At 33.4% G+C, this 17139-nt stretch overlaps 1 protein-coding gene across 9 annotated transcripts in view; it reads left to right on the top strand.

The window, feature by feature from the left end:
• The window catches only part of PCDH9 (protocadherin 9), an 859400-nt gene that overhangs the window by 310144 nt on the left and 532117 nt on the right, over positions 1-17139 (top strand). For 5 of the 9 annotated variants that reach the window (XM_045509147.2, XM_010973564.3, XM_010973561.3 and 2 more), the window contains exon 3: positions 11323-11424. The exons of 2 other annotated variants lie outside the window; for them this stretch is intronic. In XM_045509147.2, coding sequence (XP_045365103.1) covers positions 11323-11424 — 102 coding nt within the window. The remainder of the gene's footprint in view (positions 1-11322; positions 11425-17139) is intronic. 2 more of the 9 variants (XM_074378304.1, XM_074378303.1) reach the window with 1 other exon arrangement.

Genomic DNA, 17139 nt, shown 5'->3' with positions numbered 1-17139 from the left:
GACTTTGAAAGTGAGCATGTTTCTCATGTGACTTAGTTTTGTTCCTTAAAATACATGGAACTTTAAATTTAAAAATAGATTTTAAAAACACTCTAGTCTTTTAAACAGTCACAGCTAGATAGATTCCAGACTTGCTGAAGAGTTTCCTTCCAACAGCACTGTGATTAGTTTGTTTAATCTGGCCCTAAATACTCAAATTATCTCAGAAGGTTGTCAATGTACCAGTTTTTTTTTTTTTCTGAAAAGAAAGTGGATTTACAGTTAATGAACATCAGAACTTTGATGGTGCTGTTTTTCTCTTTATAAATAAAAACATGTATAAGGAACAGGAGAGTTAAAAATTATACTTTGGTTTTAATACATGCATTTTCAAAGCTACCGGCCAGATAAGAGCAAATGATTATAACAGAATTGGCGTTAAAGTTTCAGCTTTCCTGCAGTTGCTTTATTAAGTAAATTATTTACGTTGTCTTATGAAGATCTAAATTGAGTGGCTGATGTTTGAAGAAGCATACCCCACCTTAAGTTGTGGGGTGACATATCTGATAATATCCCCCCCCACACACACATACTGCATTTTTGACGTGGAGAGGTAGAGACTCTCTAATCTAAAATTTGCATTTTATAAACAAAGACATTGAGGCTGTGAAATAAAAAGCTCAGATGGTGACAAAGTTGAGGGTCAAGTCCAAGTGTCCCAAGTGCCGACTGGCACTTTCTAGTGTATTCTGGAACATCCCTTTTTTAAATCTAAATCATTACTTTAAAAGTTATGAATTTGCATTCTAATTTAGATAATATAAATAAATTTAAAGTCAAAATTTGAAACTCTCAACTTATGAAACCACATCTTAAAATTATGTATTCAAGGGATAGTGTTTCTTTGTCTGCTATTAATATGCATACTATGAAAAAACAAAGCATGTCTCTCCCTCCTTTTCTTTCTGTGGATGCTATTAAAAACATAGGTTGTAGTTTCAGGGTCTGTTTCAGAAAATTTTTCAGTAAAAGAAGTCAAATAAGCCACTGAACTTATTTAAGAATTTGCCTTGAAAGACATATTCAAATAACTGGCCTAGCCTTGAATTTTGAGTTCATTTTAAAGCACTCTGGATTTGAATCTCTGAATTAATCACCTGATTCTTTTGATTGAAGGTTGACTTGCAGACTGTTGTGAAAGGCTGGCATGCTGATAGCCAAGGTTAACATGATGTTAAAGGTTTATTTTTGGAAAACATTGTTTCAGGATGATGTAAGGACACGGTCCTAATATTGGAAATTATATCAGTTCTGATTTTTAAAAAAATTCTCTCTTTATCGTGAAAATTTCAAAATATAGTTATAATTCTAGGTAAGATAAATTTTTTAGAAATATTTTACCCTACACTCCAGGATGCATTTGTTTTAGACATTATATATTAACAGCAGAGAAAACTATGCAGTTTGTTTGTAGCACATAAAATTTTATAAATAAATATTTATATAACCTATAATTTATATAGTACAGTGTGAAATATTTTAGAAAAAAATATAGTACTCAGTGTAATATTAATAAAAGAAATTCTGTGTAAAAAAGAAATACTCCTTTATGTACAAATATATGTAATCGTCAACATAAAAAATACAGATCACCTATAAGAAACACGGACTCACAAGCATGATTGTGTGTGTTTGCATGTGTGTGCACACATGTAAGCTCAATTCACAAAATGTGGCCTCTGTATAGAAGAATATTTAATGTTGAAACCCCATCACTTCATGGCCTGGACTCACCTATATTTTAGGCTCTATTAACTTTTCTGTGTGTTTTTAATGTCAGTAATTGGAACATTTAATGAACAAACACTATTGTTTTCTCGTAAGTTAGTTTTAGAAAACTATGTATTTGACACTCTTTCGGAACTCCTTGGAAGTTGACTTTTGTAAGCATGCACGACCTAGGGTGGAAATGAGATTCATCATTTTCCTTCCCTGATGTTTTACAATTCAGTCTGGAAACATAAGAAAGACTTCACCCTCAAATTCCCAGTGAGCGTATCTAATACAGGACCTCTCTCATGGTGTTTAGAATAGTAAAACTATTTTTACTCATTTTATTTTTAATTGTGTTGAGAAAATTTTAATTTTTATTTCTCTTCAAGGTATAAATACAAATCAATGACAAATACATGAAAAAGTCTCAGGGATTTTATAACAAAAATAGTAAAATAAACTTAAATGAATTATAAAACAATTGTCTTGAATAAAAATATAGCATGAATAATACTGATTAAGCCTGGTACTGAAAATGTTTGTTATTGTATTCTTTGGAATATATCTGGACAGAAGTTAGTGTCTCTCCCTAAGTGTCAGTATGGTTGCGAAGGCCTGCATTATCTGCATCCATTTATTTAAAGTGCAGAGTACAGTTGCAGTGTGCAGTGCTGACTGGCATGAACGAGGCTTTGCCTGAACAATATAACATGCAATCCATTTGTAATTTAAAATCCTTCAATGTCTTATTACTCTTGTGAAATGGTTTTATAGCCAAGTAATAATACAAGAAGGAGACCAATGGAAAAATTGTAAAGTATAGAACATTAGTGTTTGAAGTGTTACTTTCTGAGGGTTTTTATTTCTATTCATACCCATAGCAACTGGGTCAAAATAGGTGCATAAAACTCTATACAGCGTCCATGAACAACTTAAAGAAAAGGTTGTGATGTGCAGAGAGCAGCTACAATTTGTGGTCCTCATAATGGTAGCTTGGCATTGCTGTTCCTTAGTGAGTAACGACCTAAAATTGTCTCCAGTTTATCTATATTAAGTTAGAGAGCTTAGTAGTAATTGCTTATAAAGAAATTTATAACTGGATGTGGGAAAATATATGGGCTTATTCATATAGTTGTTTATTTAGCAAAATTGAGTTCATGCTCGTGGACCCAGCACCCTGGCTCACTCCGTGTTCGGTTCACAGAGGTCTGCTCTGTTCCTGCACATTTAGAGGAAAGCTGCTGAGTAACATTGACATAGGGTGCTGTTGTTTCATTCTTAATTGAATTATCAATATTTCTACAAGACAACACAATTCTTCCTCTCTTCCCACTCTCATTAAATATTATATTCAAGAAAGAAGATAAAATTCAGCCTAATGTAGTCCCCTTAGAAACTGAATGTTTCTTTTAGGAATATATCTCTATTTCTATCTGTATCTCTATCTCTAGTTCAGTATTTGTGAATTATTCTTTAAGAAAAACTTGAATAAATTAGGAGTTTGGGATTAACAGATGCACGTTACTATATATAAATGAGATAAACAACAAAGACCTACTGTATAGCACAGGGAACTACATTCAATTTATGGTAATGAACTGTAATGGAAAAGAATCTGAAACTATATATATATATAGTTACATATATATCTGTTTGTATATGTGTATCTAAAACTAACACTGTAAATTGACTACACTTCAGTAAAAAATACAAATTAAAAAAAAAAAAAGAGAGAGAGAGAGAAAAGACTCGAAAGCCATTGCATAGAAGGAAAACCAAGCATTCTCAGGAAATGAACAATACATGGAGTTGCTAAATCTTTATAATAAGCAAAAATATTTATGGCAAAAGATTGCTCTCAAATACCACTTAAGCAATAACACATTGAGAGAAGCTATTTCTTGGTTACAGTACTTGGCACCTATACTTTTTATTAAATTGTTACAATTGTTTGGAAAAATGTCTGCCAGCCTACAATAGAAACCATTACATTTTGGAATAGCATATAAAAGAAGAATTCCTAAAAAGGGCAAAAGTTCCATCCAGTACTTTAACTTGAACCACTAACTGGATTTCATCAGATGTTAATTTCACATTATTAGATTTTTTTTCTAATCCTCTTTTTACTCAGATTTGTTAAGATATTTTTGGCAGGGGGTTATAAAGTATTCCTTATATTTCAACTGGCTTGGAATAAATAGGTTCCATTTAGTGAATTATAAAATAGTAAATCAAGGTAAATATTATGCCAGTGCTTTAAAAGTGATGTCCTTGCAACAAGAGTACACAATAAGAAACAGATCTTTTTATCTGTTAATTTCACTCGATCACCAGAAACTATAATTGAGTATAACTGAGGGAAGCCAGCTACTCTACTTAATGACCTGTGCCAAAAGACTATATAAAATCAGCTTTTGTTTTCTCATAAATTTCACATGGAGCAGTCAACGTTTCCTTGTTCACTGAGCAACAATGACTACCTCTATCTGGCTAGACTCTCTGGAAACCTGGAATGAAAACGGAAAGGCTTGTTGAGGCAGAAGATAAAGAAAGCGCTACTGAGGAAGAAAGGAGAGGAGGTCCCTTCGGGAAATGAAGAAAGGTGAAGAAAGGCTCTCTCTAGACTGAAATGAGATACAGAAAAGGGATGGTAGGAAGAGTGGAAGAGAATGTACACAAAGCGAGGAAGGGCTATTTGTCAGTTCAGGGGCTTTTCAAGCAGATCTTAGTCAACTTGCATGCCCCAGGGGGTCTGATGCCCAAGAAGATAGACTTGGCAAACTCTCCCAAAGGGAAATGTTGCAGGACCCAGGAGTTGAACAGGAGCTAATGTGTTCATATATGCAGTAGAGAAATTCAAATGTATCCACTTATGTAATGTATTACTGTGAGAAAATGGCTTCCTGGCATGAGTTACTAAGTGTCCAGCTGGAGAAACAAAGCCTGATGGCTAAACCCACTGCTTTGTTTGCTGTTTTTATCGCAGGTACTCTCAATCTAGGAGACTAATGCACTTTATTGTTCTTTTCGCATTTATGATACAGAATGCAGGTCTTGGGAATACTAATTTTGTAATTTCACAATGAATTCGTCCGTAGGGGACAAAAAAATAAAAGCGAAGAAGCAAACACTTACAAAGAAATTATTACCCAGGGAGTTAGAAGCCAAAACAATCTAGGTGAATATGAGTCACTATAAAAGTCTTGCATTTATTCATTTATTCTTTCATTTCACTTGAAATTTTCATGTATAGTATTTATAAAATGCCTAGTAAACTGCAGGCATTGTACTATACACTGGAGACAAATTGCCAATAGGAGGGTCATGCTCCCCTGTGAAGTGAGAGAAAGCAAACTATAAGGAAGTAGAAAAGGACCTTTAAGCTGTAATACCATAGAAGGAAAACCCAGTGTGTTCCTCACATTTTCTGTAACGGGGAGGATTGATCTGAGCCAATCAGAAGGGACCTATCACCCATGTGGTACCCAAACTCTTAAAGGAACACAATTTCAAGATTTTGTGATGCATAAAGCCCTTTCATAAACACTATCTACAAACTGGTTGAGGTGGACTGAGCAGATTTTTAACACAGGCATGCTAATTGTTTTTCTACGTGCTTAATCATTTTTGGGTATTTAAAAAACTCAGAAAAGGTCAAGAGAAATAAAGAAAATGCCTATGTCCCTGGTACCCAACATTAACATATGTTAATATTTTCTGATATTCCAATTTTTAAAGACATAAGTTTTTTAAAGAAGAAAGGCAAAACAATTTTATTTTCACAAAATAAACAAGCAGACTTCCTCTATGCTACTGGTATAGTTGATATTCCTTTTAAGTTGTTTTATGGTCCACCATTTCCCTTCATTCTACATAAGTAATCTCTACCTTGATATTGATATGTATTCTAGCCATCTGTGTTTCTATGATTTGATTACATACTTATATGGCATTTGGTTTTAAAATTTAAACTGCATTTTTAACTTAAATCAAAATATCTCTTACCCAAGCTGAATACATATGCGTTCACATGTCTTGATGAGGATTTTAGCTTTTTTATCCAATCATATTTAATGATGACAGGAAAATAAGCCAACAGAGAAGGATTCACTGAAGACCTTAGAGAGAAGGCAAGAGATACAGGCTCAAGGCTTCCTGATTTGAGACATGAAATGACTGGAACACATTTTCAGAAACAAGAACCTACATTATGGATCTCTGAAAATATACATTTTATCAGTTTCCTGAAGTATCATAAAAATACATGGTTTGAAGTAAGCATGTTTAAGAGTGTTCTGAGTCCTTTCCTTGTCAGTTTACAGACAGGAAACTGTTTAATGTATCTGTTTGAGAAAGTGTTTTAGAATCAGGAACCATTGGAGGAGGCCATCAGAAAACATGTTTTCTGAGAAAGTAATCAATCTTCATTTTCTCCAAGCTTTTCAGTTTTATCAAGGACAATGTTCACATGTGCAGTTAAATGATTCCAGAAGGAGGGCAAAAAACAACCATGTAAGTGTGGTGTCCGGAAAGGCTAACGGCACAAATGTATATGGTAGGAAGACATTGTCAGCTGTGTCAAGGGCGAAGAGGACTAAGATTTGCCCTTTGATCTGCTGTAATTGATGATCATGAAAGAGCAGGTTCAGCCAAAGGGGTGGTGAAAACTTGACACACATGGGCTCTCAAAGGAATGGATGGAGACACTGAAGACACCAGGTATAGGCAATCCTTTAAGGTAGATTCTTTTCTGTAAATGTGAATTTTTTATTAGCCTTTAGAACTTTTGTGTTGAAAATTGAAGAATATGTTCAATCATGCTTCATGAAAGCAATCCCTAGTTTCTTTTCAACGGGTAGGATTAACATTTTCAGTGGGACGTTTTAACAAAAGGAATTGTTATTTAATGAAACCTATAGCACAAAAGTACAAGGTGACTGCCTCTATAATGATTACACAACATTTTTAACAGCACCATTGATTTTGAGGAAACAACCTTGATTTTGTAAGGAGGTAGGAGGAGTAATAGAATAACAGGGCATATTGCAACTACTACAAAGTAGGGTGGAAAATGTAAGGAACCCCTTTTGTAGCAAAGAAAACAGCTGTCTTACTTATGGTTTATGAAATCTTTTGTTGCTTTTGCTACTGTTGTTTTTCTTTTGATATTTTGCCTATGAAGCACTTCCTTAGAATGTGTCAAAAATGAAAGAGCTAATGTTTCTGATTAGCAGGCAAGTTTGTGTAGGTATTTCTGTGGATACTGAAGGACAATTTCCCAGGAACTGTGATGGGTGCTTAAGGGAAGTAAGAGATATCCACATAATACAATAGAGACTATTAAATGGAAAACATCAAATTAAATTTAAACGATAAAATAAATGTATTTGTAGAGATCTCCATTTAATATGATTGTTGTCAGTGAGCTCTAGATCTCTCAAGTTTGATTTACACATGAATCCGGCAATATTAAATCTGATTTAGCAAATCCATCTTGACCATAAGTCATTATACAGTTATTCATATCACATTTTGCAAATGGAAAAAAAATTTAGTGGGTGAAATTTCAAGACTTTCATGATAAATCTTTCCATTTTCATCTGCAACTCTCTTTGAAATAGAAACTTGTTAGGAAGAATTCATAGCAATTGTTTTTCCCTCAAGAACTTGTTTCCTTAGAGTTTGGGCTATTAATAATATTTGATCTCGAAATATTGTTTATTGTGTTATTTTTTTTTTCTTTCTTTCTTGCTCTGATTCATAGATTTGTAATCTCCAGAGGCTATTTACATCTTAACACTAAAAGAAAATTTCTAAGTGATCAAATACCGTTGGATTAAACTTTCCCTTAGGTGTCATTGACTGTTCTATAAATGGGGCTGTTCCAGAATTAGACCTGGAAGAGGGCCGGGGGAGGGTGATGTGTGAAATCTTGTTTAGATGGAAGAACTTATTCAGGTGTGAGTTATATTGCAAATGCACTCATTTTGCTTATATTGTATTTACTATCTTAGGAAGGTTGGGATTAAAGGAATAATGATGAAAGCTCACCTTTGGCACCCACCATATATAAAACATCTACCCCATTATTGGGTAGTCATCTCTTATATTAAGTCCAACCCTATAATTTCTCATCATTGAATCTACTGTTAAATTTGATGAACTAATAACCTGTCTGTATCCTCAAATTGTATCTCACTCGATCTATGGTTAAAACACTACTGAACTATTTGTAGCTCATAGGCCAAGTCCCCAGATTCATGTCTTCTAGCTTTTGCACATGCTGTCTGTCTGTCCTGAACATTCTGAACATGATTCCATCATCAGTCTGTCTTGCAAGACTCGGCTTGTGTATCAAGCCCAGGAAGGAGTCATCATTTCTTCTCCATCCCTTAGCAACTTGCGCATGCGTTTTCACCTGACAGTTTCAGATCTCACGGTGGTTACATATTCCAGTTACCACTGGCGTGAGAGTGCTGCAGATATTAAATGCCATGCCTCTGTGAAACAGTAAAATCCTGATACATAGCTGCACTTAGCAAATGTCTGAGAATCAAACGAACAAACAGATAGAATATGTGAATGAATAACAAATGAATGAACCCTTTAAGGGAGACATAGCAGAGTAGCAATAGCCCCAATCTTGTCACTATTACTGGGCAAATCCTTGCAGACAGAGGGCACTGAATATATCTGAACCTCTGCCTTCTCCACCTGTTAAAGAAGGATCTCATTTTCTGCCTCTCTCTGCAGAGGTTTCCTGTGGATAATACATAAAATCTTATATGGAAAGATAAAAAGTATTATGCAAATATAGGATTTTTTTTCAGATTCAGTGGCATTATGATATATTCATGAAAAAAATCGCCTAATATTACAATGGTTAAATAAGGAAAAGGACAAAAAAATGCTAAGGAGCAAAAGGTCAGATTGAAAGAGGAGTGAGGCAGAATTTGCTAAGTATCTGGAGGCCTTAATCCAGAGATTCTAAACTCTGGCTGGACACTAGCATTACCTGGGTATTTAAAAATTATTTTTGCCTGAACTCTAACCTAAGGTGGGTCTTGGTCATTGACATTTTTTTTAACACCTTTTTTTTTGTGGAATGATTCCTGCACAGTAAACTATATATTTCAGATAAACAATTTGATGAATTTTAATAGATGTATACACCAATGAAACCACCACCACAATCAAGACAGCTAACATTCCGTCACTCCCCAAGACGTGCAATTTTTGAATTCCCAATTTATCCCTTTCCACCCCTTTTGCCCCCTGGTAACCATAAGTTTGTTCTCTATGTCTGTGAGTCTGTTTCTGTTTTGAAGATAAGTTCATTTCTGTCCTTTTCTTTTTTTCAGAGTCCCCATATGAGTGACATCATATGGTATTTTTCTTTCTTTTATGGCTTACTTCACTTAGAATGACCATCTCCAGATCCATCTATGTTGCTGCAAATGGCATTATTTTATTCTTTTTTTATGGCTGAGTAGTATTCCATTGTTTGTGTGTGTGTGTGTGTGTGTGTGTGTGTGTGTGTGTGTGTGTGCATGTGTATGTGTGTATATACATACAACATCTTCTTTATCCAGTCAGCTGTCAATGAGCATTTGGGTTGTTTCCATGTCATTGGCACCTTTTAAATCTCCTTGTGTGATTCTAATATATAGCCAGAATCAGACCCACTGTGGGCCATAGGAATTGAGGAAATTTTCTAGAGAGAAAAAACACATAATACCTAAGATGCTGGAAAAGATTAATTGATATGAATAGATATGAGGAAAGGCTAGGACAGAAACTGAGAGATTAAAATGTCTAGTAATATCATGGAAGAAAATAATTGTTTTAAGGCCTAAACTTTTGGGGTTTTTTAGAAAGCTAAGAAGATGCTGTGGAAAGATATCAAAGATAGCCCTTCATAGATAGCAATGAAGTTGTTCAGACCAATTTATTGATATTCCAAGAGTTAATCCTGGTAGAAAAACGTGTTATAAACTGCACCTAAGTCACTTAGGTTGCAAACAGAGATTAAATGCAATTCATTTCCCATGGAGAGTTCCTAGAGAAGTAGGTTCTGCACCGGGCTGAAAGGATGCTGTTTGTAGAGAGACAGATGTATGATCATTTTTTTCATGCTAAAATCTTTCTAATATGGGTTTGGGTTTGAGAGTCAGGCCTTTTTAATCTGCCATATTACTGTGTCTTAAAGAAACAAATAAAAATAAATGAGAAATTAATAACTGATATTCTTCAAAATGTGATGAAAGATATTCAGAAATAGTTTTTCGAATTTTTCCCCTTTTCTGTTTTATTTTAAAATTACTTTAAAATAAAAAAAAGTTTTAAAAATATAATGTAAGTATTTCAATTTCAAAATATGTTTAAATATATAAATTGGTGATCTTGAGATGAAAATATACTGGCCTCAATAGTGCTAAATTCTAAAACTCATTTGCATTTTAAAATGTCTTTGTCTTTGATATTAATTTTCTAATGGATTGTTCTTTGGGGTGAGGAAAGTAAAATTTTATTAGTGAACCAAAAATGTAGCATACTAGCTGGAAAAATAGTGTCTTCCCTGCTTATGCCATAAAAAGCTGTGCATACGTCGTAGTCTTGCAGGAGAGGAAAGGTTACATCCCAATGATTCACCCTTTTAGGAGGCACTAAGATACCTTTTATTAAAGTAGAAACCTTAGAAACTCCAATGTTATGTTTAATCAGTGGCCAAGCGGCAATACTTATAAATATTCCTTGACTTGAATCCAATATGAAATTTAGAAAGAAGGAAATAAGAATAACAGGAAGTGAATAATATCTTATTTACACATAAAACAACCCTTGTGAGGAATATGAAAAACAGCCATTTTAATATTTTCACAGAGAAAGGCCAAGTCATAATTTAATATCTTATGTTTTACAATTCACATCCATTTCCAGGTGTATTATTTTAGTTAACCCATTTAAAAATATATTTGGAAAAAAAGTGGAGCCATATTCTAAGGCCTTAAATGTTTAGTTTTTCAGTTTTACCTGTTTCATATGTATCATTTATACAGGGCATGCATACAGTAGATAAGGTATGGGTCATGGTCCCAGAAAACTGGGTAGCAGCCCAACTGTGGGAAAAATACATTTTCATGCCTCATTTTCCTCATCTGTAAGTGGGATAGTAATGCTATTTATGTCACAGCTTAATAATTTGTATATGATATATATCAGGCATTTGAATAACATCTCACACAAATAGTAGCATCATATAAGTTTTAGCTACTAAAGGTATAAGTATAATAAGTCCATCTTGCTTAAAAAAAAAGAAATGGCAAAAATAAAAGAACTATGTCTTAGATTTACTTAGTTTTAGTTAAAACATTTTGGCAGCTTGTTTATCCTGGGGTCATTTTTTGTCTTTTTGTTGAAGTCCCAGTATTCATGCATGTACCCACGGTAGACATTGGGTACATGTTGACATGGAACCCTGTTATTAGACTCTTAGCAAACAATCAGGTCTCTCAATCGACATTTTTCAAGTGGAGTAGTGTGTCACAATTATTTGGTAATCTCTTTCAGTGTAACTCAAACAGCAAAAGTGACAATATTCCTGTCACTCCTCAGAAATGTCCCAGCTCTGCGGGCTTCCACATTCAGGACAATGAAGAAAGCCATTACGAGGTATGCTGTAACTCTGTAGAGAACATGTTAGTACTAAGCAATTTGCATTTTCCTAATGATTTAAATACTCTAAGTTAACTGTTATAAGTGTTTTCTTTGCTGACCTCTTTTCTGGTCATAGTTTTATACCAGTACCTTTTTAAACAACTTTAAATAATTTTAGAAGAAAAAGCAACCAGCAGTCATTTTCCTTTTTGGTAATTCTCAAATTGTTAAATAGAATATTCTTGTCACTGAATGGAAAGTGTTGACTTGATCAATTCTTTGGAGAAAGTAATGAGCAACTTTCTCGTGGAGTTATATGATCTTAATTAATTTATTTTTATTCGTTGAGCTGAAAGATGTGCACAAGCATTTGTTGAAAGATTGATTTGCTTCCACCCCTAAACTCAAGGAAGATAATAGAAGACAATGTTGCTTAATATGAATGGGTTAAATTGAAGTTTTCATTAATCTTTTCTTTGTTTTTGCTACTTTTCTCAGCTTGATCTTTTATTTTCCTGTATGTTTGAATTTAAAATAAAAATAATTTCTCTTTTTTTCTTAATCAGTTCATCCACTATATAAGATCCATTCTTTTTTTTTTTTTTTCTTTTGAGAGAGCTATTCCAGTACCAATTACTTTAACATGGCAGGATGTGTAAATCTGCTATTTTTCATTTCATTAAAAAAATTGTGGTATAAAACACATAACATGAAATTTACGTTTTAATCATTTCAAGTGTACAGTTTGTAGTGCTAAGTATTTTCATATTGTGCAATTTGTTTTTAGAGAATTGTATTTCATAGTTAACTTTAATATCAGTGTACACATATTTGTTTCACCTATTATCCTAATAGATGTAGATGGATGATGGATATGTATGTGCATATATGTAGGTCTGTGTGTTGCTGTGTTAGTGTGTATTCCATTTCCTCATTGAAGCTAGGATTCCACCGCCCCACCCCCCATTCCCTTAAAGGTATTGAAAACGTTTTGATTATTGTTAGCAGTAAAAGGTTTTTCCAACTAAAGAAATCTATCATTCTCAAAGCCCCAGGTGTAATATAGGTCAGAGACTACTTTGGTTAATAGAAATGTGATTGAATGAGCAATTTCTTTTTGAACAAACCATTAATTGAAATGGAGAAAAGATAAAGTGATATTTTGGGCTGTCTATCCCCCCAATTCTTTCTCCACATACTTTACTTGTTCTTATTTTTCTTTGGATCTAATTGTTTAGAAACATCCTTCTAAACTACAGCGTGCATTCTTCTTCCTATTTTGCTTTTATTTTCTTCCTTATCTCCCTCTCTTTCCCAAAATGTTGATCACTTGACAGAACCACCATCATTTTGACCACTTGAATTTCCTCACCCCTGTGTGTGTGTCATGTCTAGAACACAGGGGTTTGTCCCATTAGTCACCCTTATTTCATTCAGTAGTAACACAATGACCCTTACTCTATGGCAGAAATAAGTAAGTTTTATTCATAAATAAAGATGTGTAAATTAAAAAAAAAAAGCCCACCTAGAATGTTCTGAAAGCCACTGAAATCCAAATGTATTTCAAATTCCTAAGAATTATATTTATTTTTTATAATATTTTCATGTCAGTATTTTTGGAACAAAGACTTTATACTCCCCAGAGAGCTCTTTAATTACCCAAAGGGTGGAAAAAGGAAAATGTTAACTGAAGATTTTCTTACTTTTTGTAGAGAATTTAATGAGCTATAATTAAAATAATTTTCTATGAACCAGATTTGTTTTTCCCTAGATATTTTATCAGTCTCAAAGCACAAGAACATAGTTTGTACTGGGTTTATTTGACTAAAGTTGTAGGAAACATTGAAAAGAAAAAAAAATGATAATCAGAGTTATGAAGTTGATTTTTATTATGGCTTCAGTCATCAAAAAACAGTGAAAAGTAAATCTACTGTGCTATAAACAAAGGAAAGAAGGGAAGGTACTTTAGAAACTTTTATCTCGCAGATTCTTACTTAACCATCATACTCCAGGCCTGTTATAATGTCTTAGATTGAGACTGCTATCTCTAAGGTCCTATTTCTCTCTGGTGGTCTATGATATAATAAAAGATGATGATAACAATTGACACTTTTGTAGCATGTCCTTTGCACCAGGTTCTGTTTTAAGTTCTGTATTTGACCATCATTTACATTTTGCCCTTGATCAGTTTCAATTGCTTTTGATCATATTATGCCTAATTTCTTAAGTATACATTTTTTTAAATGTGGAGAAACAGTTTCTGGTATTTCTTAGAAAATAAAACTTGAAGATAGAAGTGATGCCAACTTTGGAGTTTTATAAAGTATTCTGAGAGACAGGATTTCTTATAAATGCTTAATATCTGTAGATTGGTAATAGGGGATAGTTTTAGTAACTAGTTCCTTATGAATTACTAATCTAGTATCAATCATTCTTGAGAATTAATAACAAAAGGCAATTATAACCTACAAATTTTATTCCTGCAATATGTTATTTTCTTTCCTTATTTTGAATGGTAATTGTATGTATATTCCTTACTTTAAATTTTCTCACAATTTGTAATTTCCCTCTTTAATCATTTTAAGTAAAAAAGAGCATATTCGTTCTTTTTATCATGAAAATATTTAATTATATAAGGCTATACTGTTCTTGAAGTAAAAGGTCATATTTTGTGTCAGTTAATGTTGATTAATCTAAATGAAGTTATGAAATTTGTGCTATGACATTAAATACAAAATAAAACCAAGCTGATATGACTAGCAATCTTTTGATCATAATTAAATAATCTGTCTTAACTTATCACTCTTAATTTAGATATAACAATTATTGCTTACTTATAGAGAAACGTTAATACTAGCTATTGGGCAATTTTTGTATCAGATATTATTCTAAGCACTTCACATGTATTACCAAGTTTCAGCTAACCTAAGACAGTACTGAGTATAAAACATGCTACAATTTTATGAGCCCGTAGGGAAAAAAATGCTGTCAGTTCAACTCTGATAAGTGCTTATTTAATTTGATACATATTCTTTAATTTCTTTAATACATATTCTTTAGTATATATCCTTTTAAAAGATATGCTAAAATCTAGGAAAATTTCATACTAGAATAATTAAAATATAGCTCATTTAATTCTGCTCAGAGCCCCATTAAGTAGGCACTATTATTATTATTCCCATTTTACGGACATGGAAACTAAGACACACAGAACTTATATAATTTTTCTCAAATTCACAGATAGTAATTAGTGAAGCTGGAATAAACCACAGTAACATGGCTTCAGACACTGCAAGGTAACTACTCTGTGATAGTGGCTAAGTCAAAAAAACAAACAAACACAGGTTGTTTGACTGTCAGGGATCATGGATATTATACATTCAGGTTACTGAAGCATAACTTGAAGACAAGAAAGAGGGAGTAGCTTGCCCTAGGTCACAGAGCTTGCTAGAGGTAGCATGAGAATGGGATCCAGATTTTCCGATGCTGGAGTGATCTAATAACTAAATGGTTCATATTTGCAATTTGTCTTCAATTAGATTTCAAATAAGGTGTGGAATTTAAACTAACTCTCATGTTTAAGTTTTATCTTCCTGACAGGCCTTCTGTCTTTGGATACACAGAGCACCATAATGGTTAAAATAGAAGTAAAAAATAAATAAATAAATGCACACTTTTCATATCATAAATGCATATTACCTTACTAAGCATCTTCGATAGATAAATTTTATTGTCATTTCCCTTTACTATATTCTATTCCCTTTACCCATGAAACAGCATAAAATGTAAGCAGCTAGAACTTTCAGTGTCTATATTCTGCAATCTGTAGGAAAATGTCTCATAGTTATTGGAATTCACACAAGACTGCGTCTCAGTATGAGTAGCTGTTCCCTGTCACTGTTTTTGATGCCTGAGCTGAAGTATTTTTACAAAATGGTCTAGTGTTCGGTGTATGAATTTTTGAGATAAGACTTTTCCCTTGTAGCAGTGAAATCCGAAAATCAATGTCAGATGGAAATCTTAGGTCTAAGAGTTAGAGAGATTGGTGGAAGAGGTTTAAAATGTGTGAATTTTAGCTGCCAGACTTTGGAAATGTGGCAGTTATCACAAGTGTGAAATTCATGTGTGCAGATGGTTGATTAAGATATCCCGGGATGGGCCGCTGCTGTAAATCGCCAGTCCAAAATCGGGAAAACCAGTTGATAAGGGGAATATTTCTGATCTTTCACATAAATTTATAACATAGGTTTTGCTGGATTCAGAAATTCATAGAAGTTAAATTATCATTGGTTTCACAAATATTCATTTTGTCATTTGATGGAAATATTTAATAGAATAAAAATATGTCAAGGGGAGGCTGAGAGGAAGATATGGTAAGAGAAGAGTTAAAATGTATTAAACTCGTACTATCGCTATATCCTGCACTTCACTTTCCTAACCTTATTTAGAACAACAGTCCTCACAATAAGTGTAATTTCCCTCTGCATTCAAAATGGAGTGATGGGTGCACCTTGAATGTGGGTCGCCAAACCAAAGGCACACTGAGAGCTGGGAACACAATGGGCTCAATATTTGGAAACTGACTTAGAAAATTCCTGTTTCAATGAAAAATACCAAATAGAGCAAAATGTTAACATTATCTGCTATTTTCAAATAAAAATGGAGAGCTATAAAGCCAAAACGCTTTTGCTTTTGTCTTCCTTGGTTTTGGTCTTCGCTTTTCTTATCTTTTCCTCTTTCCTTTCCTTTTTTTCTGTACTTATCACCTATTACCCTTAACTAACTTAACTTACTAGGCTGGACCTAAACAAACAGGATTTAATACATGAACATTGTACTACCTACTTGCATTTTCCTGTTGACGGCGTATGACACAGGTGTGTTACTCACGCACACACAGCTTTCAATAATTACATGTGTTTAGTACTTAGACTAAGCATTACAGTTGATGGCTACTTTTAAATGAAAATAATTAATAGGTAAGCCATTTAGTGATTTGTTTTTGTATTATACTATTTGGGAGTAACAAAGGTTATTGGGATTAATAGATTTTCAGTATTACTACTAATAGTACTATTAATTCACGAGCTAGTTTAATTTTATTTCTTCTTAGGAACAATCTTTCCTGAAACCCAAAATGTAAAAAATATTTAAAGATATATATGAACATAAATACATATACACATACATACACACACACACACACACACACACACACACACACACATATGCATATAACTACGCATATGATATACATTATATACATAGGTATTTTGGAAATAATTCCTAGTATAACAAAACATTTAAATTCTCAGTAACATATAGAATTACTTTCTAAAATGCAATAAATCAGCCAAAAAATGATAAAAACTATGTTACACCTCAGTCACTGTGAAACTTTGCATGTACAACAACCGATAGGGAAGGCACACTGGCCGACAGCTAGATAAGGACGTAGCCCCCTTTTCATCCTTTTATCATGAAGGATCCAAATCTGCACTTGAGCAAAATAACAAAAAGTATGCATTATGGATTGCAGGTGTTAGAGTTAAATCCTACATGTCCAACTGAGAAAAGTCAAAGTTCCCACATGCCATTGCATGTGAAATTGGCCTTGCAAAGTCTTCCTAACAGATCATGGGACAACTGCTGACTACTGTTCTAAACAGTATTTAGGAATCTGTATAATGAGTGGTTGAAAACTCTGCTTAATATGTATGTCATGTGCAA

The sequence above is a fragment of the Camelus bactrianus genome, chromosome 14, assembly GCF_048773025.1.
Source record: "Camelus bactrianus isolate YW-2024 breed Bactrian camel chromosome 14, ASM4877302v1, whole genome shotgun sequence".
Taxonomy (NCBI): Eukaryota; Metazoa; Chordata; class Mammalia; order Artiodactyla; family Camelidae; genus Camelus; species Camelus bactrianus.
Note: the sequence above shows the minus strand (reverse complement) of the source record. Positions and strands in the feature narration are given on the sequence as shown.